The following is a 26,511-nucleotide window of genomic DNA, read 5'->3' as shown; positions in this document are numbered from 1 at the left end:
TCTAGAGTGAACCTTGTTGTCCATTAATTCACAGCCTGGAAAATCCATCAAACATACAGAGAATCACACTGCTAATACGGTTTTTATTTCCAAGATCATGAAAGTACTCTAGTGTTTTAGTCATAGAGGTATCTTAACACCATATCCACAATTGGGTCTGATTAAACAAACAGGCAGTACATTTGTAATTAAGCATGTGAATGAAAACAGAAAGTACCCAATTACCTTTGTGCTCATTGTAAGCCTGTTAACATCTCAAATGTCTCCTGAGTTCTATTGCCCTTTTAACTAAGAATAAAACCACCTGTCTCCCCTGGGAAGACTGGTATGCCTGAAATAGCTGATCGTTTGCTTTTGGGCTAAATGTTCTGCTGCTGGCTGGTTTATCTATTGATTATACTTATGACAGTTTTGCTTCAAGAATTATAATGTATCTAACATTTATTCAGCAGAGCTGATTCCCCAAATCATTAGAATTTCCTGGGGTGTCTTCTGACTGCCCGTGCATTCTTTTCCAGAAACTACCTGAGTATATGCACAAGAGATATGACTTGTATCCCTAGTTGAAGTATCTTTCCATTTCCTCTATGCAACAGCTGTCTTAAAATCCATTACATCGTGCATTTAAAATACAAAAAAAACAGGTTTTGAAAAGTTGCAAAAAATTTAACAATACAAATGAATGTAGGGTAAAATTTAGTCTCAGGAGTTCCAGTTTGAACATGGTAGAGAGACATAGTAATATCCCTCTTTTTCTATATATCATATCAAAGTAACAAAGTTAATAAGGGGGGAAAACAAACAAACAAAAAAACTAAACTGCTCCGTTTTCACTGAAATTGAAAGGAATTTAACTTTCACAGACTGGCCTGCTAAGAGCAGGTGTGACTCATAAAAGCTGTGTGGAATGCAACGCAAGCCTACAAAAGGGAAATGAACAGAATGACAGTACAATTACCCGGGAAATACCAATAAAAATATACTTTCAAGAAGGCATAATGCAATCGAAATTGGAAAAGTCCAAAAATTTGCATCAAACAAAATCTGCAAGATTTAAGGATAGTTGGTAGAGATCAAGCAGAAACTGCATAGGAAGAAGGTACAGGGAAGATTAACGGAGAACGGCTAGACAGCCCAGGGCAACAGACTGCAGAAGAGACAGCAAAGCATGCACTCCTCGGAGGAAACTCCTCCACGTAACTGGGCCAAGGAACCAACTCATTATTTGATGAGCATCATATAAGAAAGGGGTAAAAAACAATTATATAAAAATACTAAAGGCAATCCTCGCTAGAATAATGATTTTGTAAAACAGAAAATTCAGACCAGACGTTTTAGTACAACCTAAAAATGGTAGCAAAACAGTGCTTCAGTGAAAGAATACAAAATATCTAATTGCAAGAACTCAGAAAAAAGATGGTGAAGCAAAAATCATTTATTAAAATGAACTTGTTGAACTCAGTATAAGAGAAAAAATTTAAAACAATGACAAAGAACAAGGACAATGTGGAAAACACCATAATAATTATGGAATATAGAATTAAAAATGAAAATGAAAATGAAAACAAAAACGTAAGGTAGAACTAGAAAATGTTAAGCACAGAAACAATAACAACCAGATTAAATATTTACATAATAGGAGTTTTCTCAGAAGAAAAAAAAAGTTAATATATTTAAACATTTTTAGGAAAGTATCAGACATTTAATGAAAGCATTATATTTCTGGATTTTGTGTTTTGGGTATTTGCCAGACTTCATATATTTGCAATGTACTGGGTCATTTTTCTCTGCTACATAAACATTTACTTTGTACCTAGTTATATATCCATAATTGATTATCTTTTTTCCAAAGAACAACCCCAAATTGTATAAGCTTCAGCTCCACCAACTCCTTGACCTACCCTGTATAGTAATATTTCCCTACCCATTAGAAGAATATGAATACAAAAAGCACATTTTTCATTATTTCTAATGATCCTTTTGAAACCAGCCTGTAATGAAAAACTGAGGGTTAGTGACAGTCTAGTTTTGCAAGGTAAAATGATTTTGTCACTTTAGCCTGAAACCATGAAGGAAAGGCCAGATTTTCAGTGAATGATTATCTTTCTCTCGTTGATTCACATAATAACAACTATTTACTGAGGTCCTGCTATGTGACATAACTTTAAACAAAGCAATGTCCAAGAAAAGAGAAGCCAAACTAGCCATGGCTCTGAGCCTCACTCAGGAACTTACATGACTCGGAACTTACACTCAGGTAAGAAGTTGGCATCAAATGAATAATTACACAGGTCTGAGAGTTAGCTGGGATACACACTGGTAAGAATAAACAAGTTGATTCTTATGTACCAACTGGTAAGCAGATAAATAGCTGCTGTCCCAAGGGCACTGTCCCCCCTTCCCTGTCACTCCACTAGCCAGCAGCTGGTGAGAGCATTAACATCAGACATGGAATCGGGTCTCCAGTACCCAGTTCCAGTTTGCCCACTTCTATTTGGAAACACCTCCAAGTCCCATCCAAAGTCTAACTCCTAGGCTCTGTCACTAGATCCAAGGGAGGCAAACAAAGAAAGACATTCCATTTCCTGGTTTCTTGCCTTGCTCCAGGGAATGGTGGAGGAGGTTAGAACAGAAGCAAGCTGATGCCTGTCAGCCTAAAACCTAGTATTTCTCCACCATTTACTTACAGCCAAGCCAAAGCAACAGGGCACAGCAAAAAATGGTACTCTCTGTCACTGGTGGGGACACTGGAACCCCGAAGGTTCATGTAGCCCCAAATATCTGTGGGCAGCCATTGACAGGCAGCACTCTCAGCACTCCGCTCTCTGCAGGGGAACTACTTTAGCCTCCTGTTAGCTTAGACAGCGCCCCGGAAAGACAAGAGAGCAGGGGTCTGGTACTAATGGAAGCAACTGAGGATCTAGTAAACATTTCAGGTTCTGTGCACATTGACAGAGTTTCCTAGGGTTTGATTTAGAGGAGATTAGAATTAGGGATGCTGAGAAATCCCTCTCTTCACCATCTCTGTAATTTCTACCTTTTAATGCAACAAGTTTGTTGAAACCTATCAAATTCCTGCATTCATGGCTACTAACAAAACACTATTGTTAAGTGTAAATGAGAGCTAACTGCCACATTAATCTACCTCACATTACTGCAGTGAAGGATTTGGCCGATTTTTTTTTTTCACTTAATTAATCATATAGATATTGAGTACATATTTTTAAAATATTATATAGTATTGTATTAACTAAAAGCAAATTAAATGTATTTGCTGTTAACTTGGCAACAGCTCAAAGAATCTAGTACCATGAATAATAGTGTTGCTATAAAGAGAAATTTAATTGATATTGTCACCCAGTAACTATCATATTAATGAAATTGTCATTGAAACAGCTCTACATGATTCCTTATGTCAAATGTTGACTTAGAATGGAACTGCATGACTGCTGGTTTAAACAAAAGATTACAGATATGCTTTGTAAAAATAATTTGGGCGTGATTAGAATAATTTGATGAGCAATTTATGCTACAAATGATCAGCTAATAAATAGTAGTTTACAAATAAACATACTCATATAAATATGTATGTGTATTAGTTTATATAAAGTATGAGGAATACATTTGAATATTTTATTTACATGTTAACTATATGTTGTTTTATATTACCATCAAAATTTTTATATAATTGGGGTACCACCCCATTAATCAAACTAATAAGTGTATATTGCCAGATTGGGATTACTATTCCAGAGGGGAGGAGTACAATTCTATGAGCAGGAGTACAATTCTATGAGCAATTCTATGAGAGTAATCTTTCTTATATTGGGGTGGCCTAGGAGGGGTTTTTGAGTAGTGATAAGTAAAATACAAGGATGAGTAAAAACAAGAGCATTTCAGATTTAAGGAAGGCATGCAAAAGATTGTATGTATGTTGAAAGGAAACCAATTTTGTTCAGAGACCCTGAAAGAAGTCTAGGGTGCGGGAGTGAATAACAGAAACATTGGCATGTGTTGAGGCTTAGGAAGTAGTGGAGGCCATACCATGACTGTCATAAGCAATAATGGTGAATATTGTCTATATTAATGCAAAAGGCATTAGAAGGATTGTATGAATTTGGTGATATGAATATTGTTTGAATTTTGTAAATATTACTTTACCTGTGGTGTGAAAAACAAACTGGAGGGAGACAAGTAGCAAAATTAGAAAACCAGATATTAGGAACTTTTAGTGGCCCAGGCAAAAGAGGATGATAACTAAAAATAGGCTATTACTGTAGCAGTGAGGTGATGGATGAACATGAGGAAAACTTTGTAGGATTTGTGAATGTGTTGGATGTAGACGGTAAGAGAGAAGGAGATAGGTGGTAAAATTTAAATTCAGCCTGAACTTTGTTAAATTTGAACTAATAACACTAAGCCTTATGTTAATTCCTTTTCCTCCTCCTTTGGTGCTACAGAAGAAAAAACAAACAAACAAAACAGGTATCCCTTAAAATATTGTTGCCAAAATCTACTCTGGATCACATTAGAATCACATGGGGAGCTCCAGTCTCAGGGATTCTGATTCAGTCAGTCTGGCATAGGTCTGGGTATAGGAATGTCTCAAATATTTCCCAGATAATTCTAATGTACAGCTAGATTAAGAATCATTCTAGCCTTGGTTGTATAGCTCAGTTGGTTAGAGTGCCATCCCAAAGCTCAGAAGTTGCCTGTTCAACCCCAGTCAGAGCACATACAGGAACAGCTCAATGTTCCTGTCTCCCTCTCGCTCTCTCCCTTCCTCTCTCTAAAGTCAGTAAAATAAACATTAAAAAAAGAATCGTTGATCTAGTGAAAATGAGGCTATTTGAACTATGAAGTTGTAATAAAAATGAAATAGGCAGCAAATTAGAGATATTTTAGAGGTAATAAGAAATATTACAAAATCTTTGTAAAAATACTATTGTTTCTCTCTCACTTTCCCTCTCCCTAATGCCCAGCCTCTTCAGATGATTGTTCAGTTTTTCTTTGAAATGAAAATCCTTCCAGATGTGACAGAGACTATTATATTATACATACTGAACAAAGCATGCATTTTAGAATTGCCTTTAATTCACTGAAATTGTGCTTCTTATTTAATATCTTTTTCTTTACAATGAAAAAAAAATCAGTTAGATGGATTATAATTAGGGCAATTTCAGTATGCTTGTGTGTTGGTAGGTTTTCAGTTAATGAACTTTTCAAAAATAGTAGTATTGGTGACATTCTAAACTGAGTTATAGATTAAATTGTTCATGAGGAACAGGGTAGAGAGAAAGAAATAGAGAGAGGACGAGGGAAATGAGAGAATGACTAAAAAAATATTTTTATTGGTTATATATATATATATATATATATATATATATATATGTATGTATTTAGCAATAGAGACAGACAAGGACAGACAGACAGGAAGGGAGAGAAACAAAAAGCATCAACTCACAATTGCGGCCTTAGTTTTTCATTGATTGCTTTGTCAAACATGCCTTGACCAGGGGCTCCTGCTAAGCCAATGATGACCCTTTGCTCAAACCTGCAACTTTGGGATCAAGCTAGTGATCATAGACCAAGTCCATGATCCTGTGCTCAAGTTGGATGAGCCTACACTCAAACTGGTGACCTTTGAGTCTCAAACCTGATCCTGATCATCCCAGGCCAATGCTCTTTTAACTGTGCCACTGCCTAGTCAGGCTATCCTTAAGAATTTAACTGGGGTGATTCTTTGTAATGTCTTTCAGATGCAGAAGCTAAGTATTTAAAAGTGCCATATATTTTGTGGGCATTATTTGAATAGATATAATAGATTATCAGCTTTCAAATCATAAGCAACATTTTTGCTGGAATTAGTAACGAGTTATGGTTAGTCTTAATTACTGATGTGCCTTTTAGCAAATATGTAGGAATTTAAAATTTTATAACAATTAATATATAAATATCACTTATCCCATAACAGTTAAAAATAACAGTGTTCTGTTTGGGAGATGTTGAGAGGCATATGTTATAATATCTGCTCTCAGGAATCTTAAAAACAAAGACAGGTTAGTAAATAAATAAACTCAAAGTATTAAATTTATAGAGTGGTTGTAACTTGGAAAATATGCAGAAAACCAGTGCAATCTATTACTTCCTATTTTAAAGCTATAAACCAGAAACATGCAGCAAACAGGACCTCAGAATTTAGGGAAACTTGCTCTCCCCCCAACACGAAAGAGGAAGAGAAGAACTCTAGGCTGTGACACTAACTACTGGGTTCTAGGCTTTGGATTAATTGCTTTTTATTCATAATAGTATTAATACCCATAAAATTCTTTGGAGAAGAGTTTATTATAAATTCTGTTCTCCAGATTAAAAAAATTAAATTAAAAAAAGTTGAAAAAACCTGTTCAATAGAAATATAAAATGAACCACAAAAGCAAAACACATATTTAATTTTAAAGTTTCTAGTAATCATTTTTTTAAAAAGTAAGAGAAGCAAGGCAAATTAATTATAAAATATATAATAAAGTTAAATATATGTAATCTAAATATAATCATTTCAACATATAATTAATATAAAGACAAATTACTTCAATAATTTACATTTTTTTAATATGGTCTTTGAAATCCAGTGTTTATATTACACTTATAGATCAAAATACTAACCACATTTCAAGTGCTTAATAACCACATATGGCTAGGGGCTACTCTAGCTCAGACTAAGAAATTTTTAATAAGTTGTCCAAGGTTTGTACATTACTAGGAGAAAGTAGAGCTGTAATCCATACCTGGGTGATCTAACTCCACAGCATGAGCTTTTAGATCCTGTCCAGCGCGTCTTAAGAAGATATCATAGATTCACAAGTCTAACTTGAGATGGTCTTATTATACAGACTTTTGAAAAACATTCAAAGAATTAAATACATCCTTGTTTACACAAGAAAAGAAATGGTTTTAATAATTAAATAAGTCTGACCTGTGGTGGCACAGTGTGTAAAGTTTCAACCTGGACTGCTGAGGTCACAGGTTTGAAACCCTGGGCTTGTCCAGTCAAGGCATGTATGGGAGTTGATTCTTCCTGTTCCTTCTTCCCCCTCTCACTCCTCTCTGAAATGAATAAATAAAATCTTTAAAAATTAAGTAAAAAAAAAAGAAGTTAAATAAAATCCTGAAGGATTCACAATTAGTATATAATAGAGTAGATATTAAACCTACAAATGTCTACTTTCAAATTTCATATTTCAACAATATCACAGCCAGAAGCAACTAGATCTCTGAAGGAGAAAACTAAAGCTAATGGGTTTCAGGATTCCATTGGATACAAAAGATAATAAATATAAACAAAGCAGGATGTTTATATGATTAAGCATTCCTCTATTATTTGTTAAAATTGCCTATGCCTTTTCAATCTCTTTAAACATAAAACATAATCACTGCTACTACTACCAGCATAACTATAACCAAAACATTCAATTAATAGCTTATTGCCTATAGGGCTTATCTTTTCCTAGATTTCTACTGACAAGCATTTATAAGAGGTGTGTAACTAAACATCTAAGAAACATGCTCAATATTTAAATTATACACATGTGTTTAGGAATCCATTACCCCACGGGCATGATGCTGCTGTAATGACACAGACTTCCAGAAAATAAAGTACCAGAGGTAGTCTCAGGCAGCAGGAAGTGGGAGGATACCTTAATGCTTAATCACTAATGGCCTAGATGATTTTGTTATGGTATCCTGGGTTTTAAATTAAATGCCAAATATAATTTGCTACTGAAAATGTGAAGTGTGGTACCGCCCTTAGAGGTTTTGAGAACTCAGTTCTCTCATTGGTGGCTGCCTAATTCTGAGTAAAAACAGTTAGAGATCATTATTTGGTCAATTGTTACACCAGACTGATTTTTACCTGTTACACTTTGAATCTGTAGTAAATTCTTGAAATAGTATTCAAAATGTGCAGAGTTCAATGTAATATTAAATATAGTGAAAGTGATAAAATTTTCCCTTTGGGATTATGCCACCATTTATGTCCTAGTCTCTCTGACATTTAGTCTCTACCATCAGGAAATTTGTGAAAGAAACCGAAGTAGCACATATTTCATTTGTAGTAGTTTATTCATTTATATTATTTTCCTGCTTACAAGGGTTCATATTAATAATAGGACTAGTAATAAGATTTCCAATTCACTCTAATGTATTAGCATATCTTCTAAACTATCTGTGTATTAGTGCTAATTAAGAGGTAGGTTTAAGTCTAAGAATGCAGGCTTAAATATGAAGACATCATTTTACTGCTGGTTTTAATTAGAAACTTAAAAAATGTACAATTAAATATGGCCATAAAAATAATAGATATATTCTTATATTACTAGTCAATTTGTAGCACTATTAATATCTTTTACTGTGGCAGTTTTAAGAATGAATTGGAGTAATTCAAATGGGAAATGGCTAAGAACAAAATTAACAGCCTTTAAACCCCATAACTGTTTTAGAACATTGAGCATCACCATCTCCAGCAGCAGCTGTAGCTTTACAGTCACAATGTAGAGTTAACGGTTTGCCTGTCCTGTTGTACCCCTTGGTTCTAAGAACAATTAATCTTGTTCTTAGAATATACTTCTAAAAGTATATTCAGATATTTATAGTTGCAGCCGTAATTTGTAAAAGAAATACTAATGTGGCCAAATTTTCCTAATGCCAAGGAGTAATTTATTTTACTTTCAGAAATATACTGTTTGGCAAGTCTCCTCCTCTGTAGAGCAAGTAAACTCATGTTAACTTGAAAAAAATACTTTTGGGAGGTTACGTGGACTGTGGGGAAGGCCACACATAGAAAGCACAAATGCCAGGCAGCAAACTAAGCTGATAGGATGTCAATATGTGAGGTATAGCCTGGAATCACTCTCCTCTTTTGTTTGAATCTCTGCTAGGAATTACTCTCTCTTTTCCCTTTAACCTCAACTTTCTGAATATAATAAAGACAGAATCTCATATGTGATTTACTGCCAAAACAATGTCACATATATATTTTTATTTAATTCTGTTAGCAATCTTATGAGGTAAAATATTATAATGTCACTTTAGACATGAAAATTGTCTTATAACTTGTCCAACACCACAGTACCTACAGTAAAAGAACATTATATACATGTTTTATTCATAGGTAACTTGAACTTCATACTAGATCTTGTCTAAATGATTATATATTCTAAACTGATAAACTTGAAATTAAATTTTCCACAATGTTATAGCTTATTGCAAAGTGAAACAATTTTATGTTGCTAGTTATGATGTAAGTTATTGTGAGACAGCTTATGATATATCTTTCATTTATATATGAGGAAGCTAAGTAAGTGTAAATCTCAAAGTGGTTAAAAGTTTTAAATACTATCACACAACTAACTGAGATTTGCAAATCATGTCTTTTATTTAAAAATATTATATTCTTTCCATAGTCTCACAAACACCTCCCATTTTATAGTTACTGTAGCAAAAGTATTAAAACTTTCTAAACTCATATAGGAAATCTGTGTGACACTAAAGTATTTGCTGCCCCATACATTGCTATCATTTGCATATGTGTGTGTGACAGAGACAGAGAGAGGGACAGATAGGGACAGACAGACAGGAAAAGAGAGAAATGAGAAGCATTAATTCTTCATTGTGGCTCCTTAGTCTCCTTAGTCATGGGAAGGACCATAGGCAAAGAAGAAACATAATAAGCTTGGAAAGGGCAAGAAATGCTTATTGACTATAAGAGCCTAAACATGGAGGCTGCATTGCTATTGCTCACTATTAAGTCAACAGTACCTAACACAGACCCTAGTATATGATAAATGCTCAAATCCTCAATGCAGAATGAATGAAAATTTAGGGTCTATATGGGAGATATATAAATCTGACCAAGAACACATACTAATCCTAAGTATGATTACAACAAATTAAGTCTCAAAGAACATGAAATAAACCTTAATAACAAAAGGAGAAAAGGAATAATTTATATAGTTGAGGATTTCAATACTTTACTTTCAGCAGAGATATAGAATTAAACAACAGGATCAACAAACATAACCTAATTGACAGTTTTAGGATACTTCGACCAACATCAGCGAGGTATATATTCTTTTCAACAACTCATGAAACATTCATCAAGACAGACATTATCATGGGTCATAAATATCAACTTTCCCAAATTCAAATAATTTAAATAATATGGAGAATCTTGTCTGATAATAATTGAGCAACATACTTCTAAATAATCCATGTTTCAAAAGGAAGCTAATGAAAAGAAAAAATACATAAATGCAATTCTGAGAGGGAAATTTATGGCAGTGAATACTTATATTAGAAAAATGAAAATGTCTCAAAACAATAATCTAAGTTTCTATGTTAAGAATCTAAAAAAATTATAGAAAACTTTACCTACAAACAAATGGAGGATGTCATAAAAATAAAAAAGAATAAAACTAAAAATAGGATTACAGTAGAAATATATTAATAAAACAAATAATGGATTGCTAAATAAATAAACAGCAGTACACATCATTAATATTAGGAACAAAATTGCAGATATCATAATAGATCTAGTTGCAATTAAAAGATTAATAAGAGAATACTGTGAACAACTTTATGCTCATAAATTAGAGAACATTAAAAAATCATAAAAACTACCAAAACAGAATCCAGATGAAACAGACAACCAGAATAGTCATATGACTATTACAGACATTGAATTTGTAATTAAAAATCTCCAAAATAAAATTTCACGTTAAGAATGCTGCGCTGTAAATTTTTTACTGAACATTTAAGGGATTAACACCCACTTTTCACAATATTTTCCAAAAATTAGAAAAAGAGGAAAAACTCCCTAGTACAATTCTTGTATTAGGTCAATATTACCTTGATACCAGATAAGACAAATAATTAAAAAGACCTAAACATTCATGAAAGTAAAAAAATTCTCAATAAAATATTAGCAAGTTTAATAGAACAATATATAAATCATAACATTTTTATCACAATCCCTACAGGAGTTTTATTATTGACATAAACTCCCTTGCTCTAAAATTTATATTAAAAAAAAAGTCACAGGAGCTAGAATAGCTAAAACAACTTAGTAAAAGAATAATCACTCTTCCCAATAGTAAGATTAATATTTAACTACAATGATTAAGACATTTTGGTATTGGCAGAGTGACAGTCTCAAAGATCAATGAAACAAAAACAGAATATTGAAATATACCCACAAAAATATAACCAACCTATTTTTGACAAAAATATGAAAACAATTCAATGAGAAAGGATAAGCATTCCAAAAAATGGGGCTGGAAGCAATTGGAAATTCTTTGGGACTTAGGCTTAGGTGAAAGATCCTTAGACTTGACATCAAAAGTACAATAATATTTATATAAAGTAGGTCTCATTAATATGGCTTTGTTCTGTAAAAGCCCTGTTAAAGAGATGAAGAAACAAGTTAAATATTGAGGAAAATGTTTGTAGATTTTACCTTTGATAAAACACCTGTATCTAGTACATATAAAGAACTTGAAGACCTGACCTGTGGTGGTGCAGTGGATAAAGCGTCAACCTGGAAATGCTGAGGTCGCCGGTTCAAAACCCTGGGCTTGCCTGGTCAAGGCACATATGGGAGTTGATGCTTCCTGCTCCTCCCCCTTCTCTCTTTCTCTCTCACTCCTCTCTCTCTACAAATCAATAAATAAAATATTTAAAAAATAAATGAAGAAATAAAGAACTTGAAAAGCTCAGCAATAAAAATCTAAACAAACCAATTAGAAAAAAAGAGTAAAACACACATATGGACATTTCACAGAAGTGGATATATAGCTGGAAAATAGGCACATAAAAAATAGTTGTCATCATTAACCATGGAAGAAATGCAAATCAAAACCACAGTGAAATATCACTATACAATAACCAGAATGGCTAAAATAAAAAATAACACCAGAAGTTGGTAGGGACATGGAAAAATGAATCACTTATTTTGGAAGAAAATATAAAATGGTATGACCTTTCTAGAAAATTGAATTAGTATTTTTTTTCCTTTCTGAAACTAAAAATGGATTTACCGGAACACTCAACCATTGTACTCTTACATATTTGTCCCATAGAAATTAAAAAGCTATACTCATTTAAAAACCTGTGCAAAAATGTTGATAGTAGTTTATCTGAAATATCCAAAATAGAGATGGAAGAAGACTTGATTTGAGATGTGAGCACACAATACAATTTACAGATGATGTATTATAGAATTGTACACCTGAAACCTATATAATTATATTAACTAGTGTCACCCCAATGAATTCAATAAAAGAAAATATCCAAAAAATGGAAACAACTAAAATGGTCTTCAATAGATAAATAGTTAAACAAATTATGATAAAGACATACCATGGATTACAATTCAGCAGTGAGAAGGAATACACGCAACAACTTCGATGAACCTTAAAGGAAGTATGCTGATGATAAGTCAATCTCAAGTGGTTACCTGGTCCATGATTTTGTATCATTCTTGTAATAATGTAATTATAGATGCGGAAAACAAAATACAGCCATGCCCTGCTTAATGACTGGGAGAAAGCCTGAGAACTATGCTGTTAGATGATTTCATCATTGTGCGAACATCACGGAGTATACTTAAACACACTTAGGTGGTATAGCTTATCACACAGCTATTCTATATTGTGTAGTCTGTTGCTCCTAGAAGGCCTGGGAAAGATGTTACTCTACAAAACAACATGATATTAAACCAAACACAAGAGAATATGATGCAGTCAAGAGACGAAGTAACCCAAGGTTCAAGAGGCTGCTGCCAGAATTACACAGCATACGTTTCTGCAACAAACTTTTATTTAGAATTAGAAAAGGTACACACTAAAATAATGATAAAAATTATAATATAGTGAATATATAGACTAACAGTTGTTTATTTTCATTATAAATAATATGTACTATACATAAGTGTATGTGCTATGTTTTTATACAACTTGACAGTGCAGAGGTATCTTTATGCCAGTATCGCCACAAACACATGAGTAATTCATTGATTTACGACATTAGGACAGCTACAGTATCACTAGCATATAAGATTTTCAGCTCCTTTATAATCTTATGGAAATTCTGCTGTATATGCTATTCACCGTTGACCAAAAAGTCAGTATGTGGTGCACAACTCTAGTGGTTTTGGGGGATTAGGTTTCAGAGAGAGGGAGGTGATGGAGAATTCCCTAAAGGGTAGCAGAGGATGTCTTGTGGTGATGGAAGTGCTCTGCCTCTTAATTGCGTACTAGTTACATGAAGCTACACATGTAATAAAACCCCAAAGCACTGAACACCCACACATACATGGAGACATATGCATGTGAGTACATATAAAGTAATTAAATCTGAACAAACTGTGTATATCGATACCAAGTTCATGGTTTTTAATCTGTTCTTTAGTTTTGTTAAAAAAATCCTCACTGGGGGAGGGAGAAGGTAAAGGTGCATAGAGGACCTTCCTTTACTTTTTTTCAATAACTCCCTGTGAATAACCTATAATTATTTCAAAATAGTTTACAAAAATCACTTGTAATATATGATCTGCTATTTATTTTAGGTTATAAAATAAAACAATTTGAGTGATTTTTTCCTTCTCTAATATTTTTACTTCACTTATATGAAACATCGGTTTGAGGATGTCTTCCTCCAACAATAAAGTGGTATTTTGCTGACTAGTAAAATAGAGAAAATATAAATTATTATTAAACTTGAATGTAAAAAAAGATCTTGATTTAATGTATTTTAAGGATGCGGAATAGCCTAGAGTAGCTATAAATGTCTTAAATACTGTGACTTGCAACTTAATGTTATGAAAAAGTTACCATTCCATGACATTAGCTTACACTTTCCAATGATCACTCTCAGTTATCAGAATATGATAAGCCAATTTTATTCATTTTACTGCAACTGAAATTATGCCAGGCTTTTGGGAGCCTTGTCAGAGTGCTGTCCTAGAGGGCCCTGAATCTCACTGTCCTGGCAGGTTCTAAGTACTTAAAATAATTCTCAACTGAATTATTTGGTGTTGAGTATAGTAATTAATTGAAGTACATCTTGTCTTTCATAATTTACCTATATTTGCAACTCTGTGAATTAACATTTAAGAATTTTCTAAGCTATTCAACTAAATTAAAATAATCAATGTGGGGAAATATAATGCTCATTTTGGGTATTTAGACTTTTTATCTGTGAGGCTTCCAGGATTTAATGAAATCAGGTAACACTGCTGAGACTCAGGAAAGTCTGGTTCCGCCTCACACAGACTGAAGAAGCCGAGACAGCAAGGAGCGGTTTATCAGGAACTTGGCTGTGCTCAGAATTTAGTTTTTTTTCACTTTCCTTACTAGTCCCTATTGACTTGATCACATTGCTTCTCTGTAGTTACTGTGTGAAAAAAATCAATAGTTGTCATTTGTATTATTTTGAAATATAAAAAGATAACAGTGCACATTCCTGTAGTCTCTCTTTTTTCATTTATTGGGATTTTTTTATAAACCCTTTGTCAGCAGTAAAGAAGATCACGCTTACAAATTCTTGTCATATTGCTGATAAAATTCCACCAGGGCAGCTGCCTAATATTTTATAACCACACTGTTTGTTTATATGGGGCATGTTCCCAAGTTTTTTGTTTGGTTGATTTGGTTTTCTTGTCATTTGGCAGCCCTGTTTTCCTTGTCCTTAGAGAATATAAATTTTTCAGGCAAAAGGTTTTAATATGGAAATGAAGAACAAAGACGTATATGATTCCTGAGGGGATTGCTATTAGCTGCTTTCAAACATTGCCTTGGATTTATCTACAATTCCCACTTTAACCATGTGCCTATAACAAAACATTGTTTAAATGCAATTTAGCCCTCTGGTATCTACTGCCAGATGAAGATAATGACTCAAAATGCCAGTTTTCTGAGGACAGATAGGTTACATTTTAAATAAATCATTAAAGCCCTATTTAACCAAGATTAAGTAGGCACATTATTGTTATTTTAAATGTCTTCAAAAAATTCTAGTTTCTATATTTAAATAAATTAAAAGAAAATGAGATACCAGTTTAAATATGGGTCCATCTCTATTGTAGATCATGACTCTACAATCTTATTCATGTCACGTTGTGAAAAGGAAATCTTCAGGATGCAAGGTCCTTCAGGTTTCCTCAGTATCTGGTATTATTCTTTCTGTTAAACCATTAAGCCTCTTTTAGAGACTAACTTTAATTAATCAGAAAACATTTATACACATCTTAAACTTTTACCAACCTTCCATTGTTTGACAATGAAAAGGATAAACATCTGATATATAAAACTCTTACTCATCCTGACCTGTAGTGCCACAGTGGATACAATGTCAACCAGGAATGCTGAGTTTGTTGGTTTGAAACCCTGGGCTTACCTAGTCAATGCATATATGAGAAGAAACTACAAGTTGATGCTTCCTGCTCTTTCTCCTGCCCCTGACTTTCTCTCTTTCTTTCTTTTATCTCTAAAATAAAGAAATTTATCAATCAACCAATCAATAAAAATCTTTACCCAAAGCTTAATAAACTTACTTGCTCATGTGAAATCCTGGACACATGCTCTCAGTGGTTTGTTTTTTAGTATGCAAAAACCCAGGTCTCCTTTTTATTAGGCACATACTTCCTCTCCACTGCAACTCTCTTATTGCAAGCATCCAGGCTTTGAGTCATAAATCAGTCCATTCCTTTTCAAAAGAACCTTGCTCAAAAATTTAGAAATATGTCATCTTAAATTCTCCAGCTCTGAATTTTGTTTGTTATTTTGAGGGTTGTGTGTGTGTGTGTGTGTATGTGTGTGTGGTTTTTTAGAAGCACAGAAAAGGAGAGATATGAGAAGCATGAAATTGTTGCATCATTTTAGTTGTTTATTGTTTGCTTCTTGTACATGCCTTAACTAGGGGACTCAAGCCGAGCCAGTGACCTCTTGCTGAAACCAGAAACCTTGGGCTCAAGCCAGCAACCATGATTCATGTCTATGGCCTCACGCTCAAGCTGGTGAGGCTCTTGATCAAGTTAGATGAGCCCGTTCTCAAGCCAGTGACCTCAGGGTTTTGAACCTGGGAACCCAAGTATCCTAGGTTGATGTTCCATCCACTGTGCCACCAACCAGTCAGGCTGACCTTTCAGTTTTTGATTAAGGGAAAAGAGCTTTATTTAACTATTCTCCTTCAGTTGTTTCTGTGTTTAGAATTTCAAGTCAATGGTCATTTTTTTTGTTTGTTTCTTTTTTTGTTTTTAAATGAGAATAGTGAGATAGACTCCTGCATGTATCCCAACTGGGATCCAGCTGGCAATTCATGTTTGGGGCTGATGCGAACCAACTGAGCTATTTTTTGTGCCTGAGACTGACACTCAAATCAACTGAACTATCCTCAGCCCCAGGGCCAACGTTTGAATCAAATTGAGAAACTGGCAATGGGAGAGGAAGAGGATCAAAAGGGGAAGAAGGAGGGAAAGAGAAGCAAATGTCACTTCTCTTATGTACCCTGACCAGAAATTGAACCCAGGACGTCCACATGCCGGGTAGACACTCTATCCACTGAACCACCAACCAAGGCTGACTCTCATTTCTTACCAACACATTATTCCAATCTTTTTGGATTCTTTCATTGATACCATTAGAAAAACTGAAGTCCTGATTTAACCACTTTTATAATTAATATCTGTTTTGGGGGTTTTTGTTTTGTTTTGGCTGTTTTTTATCTTTGTTATTTAACATTTTCATTATGATTTGCCTAAGTGATAATTTTTTTGGCTTTTCAGGTCTTCCTGAATCTTAAAATTGTTCAATATCATCATTCTAGAAAATTTTAGTTATTATCTCTTCACATATTACTTCATCTCATTCTTTTTCTTTCTCTGGAAATCTGATTAGATATATATATAAGACATTCTTATTGCATTTGTTAACATTTCAGAACTTATGTCAAACTACCAAAGATAAATAAATGGTGTATCAATTATCTCCTTTCAAGGATTTCAGATTGTTTTATGGATAAAATAAAAATAAACTGAAATAACAGCAAAAAAGGTGTTCCTACTACATCTGTTCCGTTGGCCTTCCTTTCATATTTGCTACCTATTTGTCTTTCTGGGCTGCATTCTAGATAATATCTTCATCTCTGTTGCTTAGTTTTCATAATGCTAATTCCTTTATGTTTAAAAACAGATCACATACATTTGTTTTATAATCTGCATCTGAAAAACCAAATATCTGATGTCTGTAGTATCTGATTCTGACTTTTATTGCTCCTGCTGGTTCTTACTTATAATGATTTCTTTTTCCATATACTTTGTAATTATTGACTATAAATTTTTACTATGAGATTTTCTTTTTTCTTTCCATCTATTCTCATGGTTTAAGACTGAAATTTTTCTTTTATTATTCTCTGGGTAGTGTATCTCTCAGAAGAGATATTTCTACTTTATTCTAACTATGATTATAAAATCCTTTGGCATCTTAGATATACAAGGGTTGACAAAGTAGGCTTACAATTGTACTAAAATAAATAATACAATAAATAATAATACAAGAATCAACTCTGTGTTTTGCAGATTCACAACTGTAAACCTAATTTGGCAACCCCCATATGGAATTTTTTTATTCAAACACTACCTTATGTGGGTCGTGGGCTTTGGTTTTGGTCCCACACATTCAGAGAAGCGTGAACACCAACCTAAAGTTGAGTGGAATTTGGTAAGTGGCCTAACAGTGAAAGTTAACTTTATTCCCTAGTTTTGATCTTTATTAAGTTTTTATTCCTTTATAATTAGTTCACTGAGGCATTTAAAAATTTTCTATAATAAAATTTGTATTATTTTAAGAACCAAATTTTGTCACGGTATCTATTCTGATATTACCAGAAAGGGAAATCGTATGTCACCTGGCCATGGACAGAACTCAATATCCTGACATAAGTCATGTCAGGATTCACATGAAGGCTGGCAGCAGGTCGGTGAGCCAGTGTTCTGTCTTCACCTTCTCATTATGTCAACCACCAAGTAACAGGAACTATGGAATATTTCTGACACCAGGTTCCTAGAGTTGTTGTCTTTTTTTTTTTCTTAGTCTGTCTTTATTAAGTGCACTATGTAGCATTAAATAATCTTGGGCCGTATTTTTTCTAGTTATGTTTTAAATGAAGTTACCTAGTTGACTAGAAGTCTCAGAAGGCTAGTGCTGCTCTTTCTTAAATCTTTACACTTTTTTCAGGGCAGGTTCTTTAAGGTCAAAAGGTTTAAACAGATGAGAAAGCTAGACCAGATCTATGCTTAATTACACTGTCAAAAATGATGTTAAAGAATACCTCCAAATATGTAAGCACTATGAGCCCAGTCTTTCTTCTATAACACATAGTACTTTGTTGAGGACACAGTGTGACTTTTTTTCTTTTTTGTGAATCACAATATCATAACTCGCTCTGGTTATATTTGAAACGGAGAATTCTGTTTATCCATCTTCTGTCACTGCTACATAGTACTCAAGGGATATATGATAGCCAGCATAAGATGACCAACATACATTCTTTTGTTTCTCTGATAGATGATTTGTTGCATTTTATCATCTATTTTTGTCTAGGTGCAGTGGGGTAGAGAACTTCAAGGGGATATAGAATATAATTCTTCATAAAGGTTTTTTATAATGTTCCTTTTCTGTGAGCCTCACCCTGGCATTGTTCAGCCTGCAAAGGGTATTTATTCCAAATAAAAGTACCACTAGCCCCATTCTTAGCAAAGAATCATGGTTGAGATAGACAATAAGGTACATAGGAAAATATATTTGATCATTTTATTATTTCCAACAAAACCTATATCCACATCCCTCATATGTATCCCTGTCACATACTAGTAAAAGTAGAAACACTTTTACTCCACCTCCACTGTTCTTATTTGCCAAGTAAATGATATCCTCTGTTAACTCCTCTGTTTGCTTATGGAGGTTGTACTTGTTGATATAATTAGGTAATTCAAATAAAGACTACGCATATAATGACATGTGAATACAAAAACAATTAGAGCACTGGCTGTATGAAAAGAAAAAAAAAGATTAAAAAACCAAAACACTAATAACTAATAGCCTTGGACAAATGCAATAAAATAATTGAGTTGGGAAATGCTATAATATTAGATGTGTGTGAGAAACTGTATAAAAATAATAAAAAACTTTAAGTGTGCTGTCATCAGACTACTTCACATGTAGTAAAAAACTGCTCTAAAAATCGTTTGTGATATACATTAAAGGCAGGATATATGTAGGAAAAGACTCATGATATTAAAGAATTTTTCCACCAGAATATTTATCATCAGATAAAAAAAACCTTTTTCTTATAAATTAAGATTGGCCAAAGAATGTAAAGTTAAATTATATTACTTAAATCACAACATTTAAGTTATGAGCTTATGATTTTTTAAATGATATTTTATTTTTATTTATGGTTTTTAAATTTTATTTATTCATTTTTTAGAAAGAGATGAGAGAAGAGAGAGAGAGAGAGAGAAAGGGGAAGGAGCAGGGGGGAGGAGCAGGAAGCATCAACTTCCATATGTGCCTTGACCAGGCAAACCCAGGGTTTTGACATCATTGTTCCAGGTCGACAGCTCATTCACTATGCTACCACAGGTCAGCATAAATGATATTTTATAAACTCAGTACCAACCTCAATTGGCAGATAAGACAGCTTCTAGAGACTTGTAGACATTGTTGTGAAATTTTCCGTAAGAGGTGAAGTAGCTTAAAGGTCTACATTATTTTTATTCCTGTTCTGGCTTTTACTAGCTATGTGATTTAGGCAAGTTGTCTTCATTACATGAGATTCCAAGTGAATTAATAGTAGTTGTATACATAAAGTATATAGCACAGTGCTTGGATCATAGAATTACATAAATGGTAGCGGTTGCTAGTATGGAAAATTTAAACGATAGTGATTTTTTTTTTCATTATCGTTTGTCAAATAAATTACTTAGCAGGGGATCCAGTTCACTTAATAATTTTTATTCAAGAATATTATTTGACCCTGGCTGGTTGGCTCAGTGGTAGAGCGTCGGCCTGGCGTGCAGAAGTCCCGGGTTCCATTCCCGGCCAGGGCACACAGGAGAGGTGCCCATCTGCTTCTCCACCCCTCCCCCTCTTCTTCCTCTCTGTCTCTCTCTTCCCCTCCTGCAGCCAAGGCTCCATTGGAGCAAAGATGGCCCGGGTGCTGGGGATGGCTCCTTGGCCTCTGCCCCAGGCGCTAGAGTGGCTCTGGTCATGGCAGAGCAATGCCCCGAAGGGGCAGAGCATCGGCCCCTGGTGGGCAGAGCGTCGCCCCCTGGTGGGCGTGCCGGGTGGATCCCGGTCGGGCGCATACGGGAGTCTGACTGTCTCTCCCCGTTTCTAGCTTCAGAAAAATGCAAAAAAAAAAAAAAGATTATTTGAATACCTACTAAAACAGGCAGGTTCTGTTCTTGATGCTGAATCTACAAAGGTGAAGAAGACAAACTTCTTGCTTTTATGGGTATTACATTCCAGTAGCAGAAAAAAGATAAATTTTAAAATTGCATAACCTCAAGCACTGATAGTTGCTAAGAAGAGGAATAAACCAATGAGAAGCTGACAAGAATGGTTGGTGAGGCTTGTTGTTTTAAGGAGAATGATCAAGAAGACTTGAGGAGCAATCTTCAGTGATTTAAAGCTATGCAGTAGTGTTGAGAACTGATGGTCAGGGGGCCTGGGCCAAAGAAATAATGAGATAATGAGGGCTCGGAATATTTGATGAGCCACAAATATGGTGCGACTGGAGTAAAGAATGTTAGAAAATGATATTAGAAAGTTAGGAGGGGACCAGATTATATATGGTCTTGTATGTGATATAAGGAACTTAGATTTTACTCAAAAAAACAAACACTGAAACAGGAAAGTAATGTAGTCTGATTTATGTTTTAAAATGTAATTCCAACTGCTGTATGATAGCCTACAAGGGGCCAAACTATAGGAAATTATTTCTGTATAACTGGAGAAAGATCAGCAGGCAATAATAGAAGTTTTTTTCTTTCTCTTTCTCTCTCTCTTTACACCCGCATACGCACAGATCATTAACAAGTAGGGAGTTATCTATATGAACCTTTCAGGAAAGTAATAACTAACTTGTATTCATGAGGCAACATGTTATCACTATTTCATATTAAACATTTCATATATGTTTAGTAATCCTATTTAAGACTGTAATAAAGATGTTTTTAAATACTTGTCTATGCAATCCCCTGCACAATGCATGCATTATATATAATTTGTGGCTTAATAACAAAGCAATGACCTACTTATTTTATTTTACTTGAAAATATTTGTAATAATTCAGGAAAAATGCAAAGTAACATGGAGTCATTTTATATATTTTTTATTTGAATATCACAGGTTATAATGTATAAATAGTCTAAACATTAAAATAAGATCTTTCAAAAATGAGTTTTTAAATGTGTTTGACTAGTAGTTTCCAAATTAGTATTTATGGATTTACAAACCCTTGAACAGCAGTTTAACCTAAAACTGTTAGTCTTCATTAAGATGTACATCCTGATATGCTTTAACAACATTTATTAACTGATTGCAACTTAAAATGGCATGTACTAGAAACTTAATATATATCTGATTAATTATTTTATTACTTTGAAACAGAGATTTTATTGAAGTCATGGAATAATCATGTTTCAATAAGGGCATATAAAAACACATAGTTCAGAAACCAAAAGTTATTTTATTTACTTTTTACTTTACTTTGAGAGAGAGCTTGAGAGAGAGAAAATGAGAAGGAAAAAAGGAAAGCAAAGGGGAAGAATATAATTTGGATATGTTAAAAATAATGTTCTTTTATAAAGTATTATTTTGTGTGTTGAAGCTCCAAGGACCAATCAGGGACAATGAAATATGAACACACTAATACACTAACATACACACACACCATTCACAGACACATGCAAGCTTCTTTCTATTTGAAGGGATTGTAACATAAAAGAAATTATTTTAGTAATAAATTTCAGTGCACTGCTTTATTTTGAGAGGTATAAAGTGTGCTGGAATAGATACAGAAGCATTATTCCATAATGGTATGTTGATAACATGAACACTGGGCCTAAATGTCATCTTATCAGAAATACCTTCCACAAACCCCTGGTAAAGTGCCCCTTCTGTCCTAACCACTCACTGTCCCTTCATTCTATGCTAATTTCTTGATAGTATGGATCATTATCTAATATTAACTTATTCACTTATATGCTCATTGTTTGTCTCTCTTCACTGTCCCATTCATAAATAAGATGTCTAAGCTCAGTGTCTTCTTGAAATTTCACAAACGATCCTTCGGTACTTTTCCTAATTCTTGCCATCCTTAGGTGTAGAATCCCCTTTTGATAGCTCTATGTCTATATTACACATACAGTGTTCTTCTGCTTATTTGGCTCATATCCTGTGGTTAACTTCTGTGCATATGTGTATGTACATGTGTGCAGGCATGGGTATTTTCTCTTTGACATTCTCTGGGCACAACACATAAGTATCCTGAAAATGTTTGTATTTGCTGAAGAATATTTAAGACAACAGAGGATATTGTCCATAAAAAGGGAAGTACAGGTATGAGGAAATTGGACTGAGCAGAAGCTCCTCAAAACAAGTTAAGCCAAACTGTATTAATTTCTCAGAACTCAGTCTGAGAAAGGCCAGTTTCATGGTGGGTTAATCATCACCAATTCAAATATGTATTCCCATGCATCATAACTGTAACTCTAGCAACTTTGATTTTCTTCTCTTCCTTTCTGATAAAAAGTGTTGTATAAAAATAAAAATGTTTTAAACTTTAAAAGATTAGTGATAAGAATAATTTGTGCTTCAAGTTGTATTTATTTCTGATTTACTTGAAAGAAAAGAACAATGAAAAATATATTTGTTGAAAGGGTGGTTATGAATCAATCATTAGTAACTCATTAATTTTCTTCTCCATTACTAATCCCTATCCATGTAATCAAAATAGATTACCAAGGCTTAGATGAAAAAAATATATAAATAAGATAAAATTAACATCATTCAGGTAGAAGGCTTTGTAAAGAGATTTCTCTCTTAGGGTATAACTATACTAAATTATGACTTAGCTGAGGAAGGGGAAATGCTTATCCATATTTTTAAGATGTTTTCTAAAAGAGAGAGATAACCTGAATCTCTAAGTCTATAAGATAAAACCAATTGCCAAGAAGCAATTGTTATTTAAAAATCATGAAAATGTGCAATTATTTTTCAATTTAATCATTTTTTTCACCTGAAAGCTCAGAAGTGACTTGTTTATTATAAGATTTTCTAATAAACATTTGTCAAGATCTTATAGGAAGTTTTATGGTAGCATTTTCTATTTTTTATGTTTATTGCATATCTTATAAGACAAATAAAGGAACCAAAGGATGTTAATGTGCTATTCTGGTTATTGTTATAAAAATAGCGTTAGACAAAAAATTTCAAATATTAAAGAAAATACTTATTTTCCTTAGGTTTGTCTAGCAAAAGATGCTGAGAGCAATAGCTCACTGAAGAAAGGGGCTATAATGCAGTACAAATAAGCACAGGAGTTATAAACAAAGGCAGTTGACATTAATAATTAAATTTGAAAAATTCCCTGTGGAAGTTTAGATGAACTACAGGCACATGGGTAAAGTCAGTTGGCTGACTTTATGTTCTAGAATAGAGGAGTATTAATGTAACTGGTTACTCTATTTTTTATTCCAATAATTTGTCTAATGTAATAAATATAGCTTATATATGTTCCCTGTGAGAAAAAATCACCCCCATTAGAGCCTGATGTTTTTATTATGTCTAAGGGACTATTTAATAGAAATAAATATGATAGGGAAAAGTCTATCATTTCTTTGAAGTTTTGTGTTACACTTTAAATGAATTCTAATAGAAATTGTATTATCATTGTCAATATCCAAGTATGTATTAATCTGACCTTTGCACTGAAAATTATTTATCACTTTATTATGAGATTTTAAATTTGGTTTACATTTGCATTCATGTTTGTGTATTTTCTCTATTTTTGAAAATTGTTATCTATCTTAACAGGGCATTCTTTAATGAAGAAACGTTAGAGCTGCTGGGCACACTACAACACAGGAAATCTTCGTGAAGAAGCATGGCTTCCTCTTGGAAACTAATTCTGTTTCTCTCAGTCACTGGGTGTCTTTCAGGTAAAAACCCTGCCTTATATATCAAATAACAAATATATAAAAGTCTTTATTATAAAATATTTTCAGATTTTTAAAAAATATTCAATATTTATACTTTTCAACAAAAGAAAGAGAAAACAATACTTAAACCATTGGTGCATTGCAAAGTCATATATAATTCACTATAATAAGGCACTTAGAAAAACACTATATAAATGTTAATAAAATAATTAGCCACCTCATCTCATTGATTTTCTTTTATTATATAAACCATTGTTAGGTGTCTGAATATTTGGAAATTATATATATATATATATATATATATTATAAATTGTAGCAGGAAATTATAAAAATATCTCATTACAATTCTAAATTTCACCATATAAAAGCAAAACCATGCTAGCTTTATTACACACATATACACACAATCATTTATAGGCATTTCTAGCATAATGTATAGTTTTATTGTCTTGGCTTTTCTAACTTTGTTTTGATCAATTTTATTGTTCTAGTAGGGTATGGATCTACAATGAGATAATTTATTCTGCAAAAGTAGTTTATAATTTTTTGTAGTAAACTGTCATAATACTAAAAATTAATATGTTAGAAGGTTTTTGTTTTAATTAAAAATATCTAGAAATTACATTGTAGTAAGGATTTAAATACTTTCACATGTAACATTTCAGCTTGATTAGATTTAACTCAGTGGCTAGATTAATTAGTATCAGTATAACTTTGACTATGTATGATGGGTGAGTCCTCTTTAAAACCAAAAAGGTGCCCTGGCCGGTTGGCTCAGCAGTAGAGCGTCGGCCTAGCGTGCGGAGGACCCGGGTTCGATTCCCGGCCAGGGCACATAGGAGAAGCGCCCATTTGCTTCTCCACCCCTCCGCCGCGCTTTCCTCTCTGTCTCTCTCTTCCCCTCCCACAGCCAAGGCTCCATTGGAGCAAAGATGGCCCGGGCGCTGGGGATGGCTCTGTGGCCTCTTCCTCAGGCGCTAGAGTGGTTCTGGTCACAACATGACGATGCCCAGGTTGGGCAGACCATCGCCCCCTGGTGGGCAGAGCGTCGCCCCTGGTGGGCGTGCCGGGTGGATCCCAGTCGGGCGCATGCGGGAGTCTGTCTGACTGTCTCTCCCTGTTTCCAGCTTCAGAAAAATAAATAAATAAATAAATAAAAATAAAACCAAAAAGGTAATTCTCAATTTAGATTGTGCTTAAAAACTTTGTTTGAAATTCAAAGGAATGTCTTACATACAGATATAAATCTAGTATTTCTGTTTTATAACTGCATATTATATATTTAAATCTACATATTTACATTTATGCAAAAGCTTTAAAAACATATATAATAACCTCTTTCTTGCTGAAATACTAATAATTAACTCCAAAAACAACAAAACATTAATTGATTATTAGTATAATATGTAGCAACATTGCTTCCAGGAAAAAACAGGTTTAAGAAGAGACATGAAGGTGTGATAAGACATCTATAAAATGTTGGTAGAGCCCTCTATGAAAAGTGAAAAATAAGTGTATAGTTTCAATACATTAGAACTTAAATGAAAACTCTGGCCTCTTAATATGGTTACCTAAAAAAGAAGTAAATAGTCTTCAAATATTTTCTCTTATTTTGGCTCTTTCTGTGCAGTTTTTACCATCTTCTCTGCTGTCTAGCCATTTCTCTCTTACCATCTTAATGGTATTCTCCTCTTGAACTCATAACCTAACTGAAGGAAATCAATATAGTCTTGCAGAAGAAAAGAAAAAGATGCCCAGTTAAGTTTGAATTTCAAATAAATGAGTAATTTTTAGTTCTAATATGTTCCATGCCAATATTTTATTTGACTTTTTTTTCTAAAATTTAAATTTAACTGGTGTTCAATGCTTTCATTTATTGATCTGACACTGTCAGGTGGACAGTGGTAGTCTGTAATACCGCTCAAAGTTTTATTTTCTTGAATTGGTCCAACATTATTCTCCCAAATTAACAGTCATTTAAAAGAGGTATTAAACGGTGGTTGGGAAAGATGAAAATATCCAGCCTGAGGTGGGGTCCATGATTGCTAGATTCCCAGTTCGTAAGGCTGTAATGGCAAACCTTTTTATAAAAAGCACCCACTTTTGCAGTGCTGGTCAACCTGGTCCCTCCCGCCCACTAGTGGGTGTTCCAGTTTTCATGGTGGGCAGTAGCAGAGCAACCAAACGGCGCCGCAATTGGCCCACCATGAAAGCTGGAATGCCCACTAGTGGGCGGG

The 26,511-nt window shown here is 33.8% G+C and overlaps 1 protein-coding gene across 2 annotated transcripts in view; it reads left to right on the top strand.

The window, feature by feature from the left end:
- Positions 1 to 26,511, top strand: part of CNTN5 (contactin 5) — a 1,332,234-nt gene that overhangs the window by 505,507 nt on the left and 800,216 nt on the right. For both annotated transcript variants that reach the window (XM_066253673.1, XM_066253671.1), the window contains one exon: positions 24,150 to 24,274. In XM_066253673.1, coding sequence (XP_066109770.1) covers positions 24,220 to 24,274 — 55 coding nt within the window. In that variant the 5' untranslated portion in view covers positions 24,150 to 24,219. The remainder of the gene's footprint in view (positions 1 to 24,149; positions 24,275 to 26,511) is intronic.

This window comes from Saccopteryx bilineata, chromosome 1, assembly GCF_036850765.1.
Source record: "Saccopteryx bilineata isolate mSacBil1 chromosome 1, mSacBil1_pri_phased_curated, whole genome shotgun sequence".
NCBI classification, from domain to species: domain Eukaryota; kingdom Metazoa; phylum Chordata; class Mammalia; order Chiroptera; family Emballonuridae; genus Saccopteryx; species Saccopteryx bilineata.
This window is presented reverse-complemented; position numbering and strand designations above follow the sequence as displayed.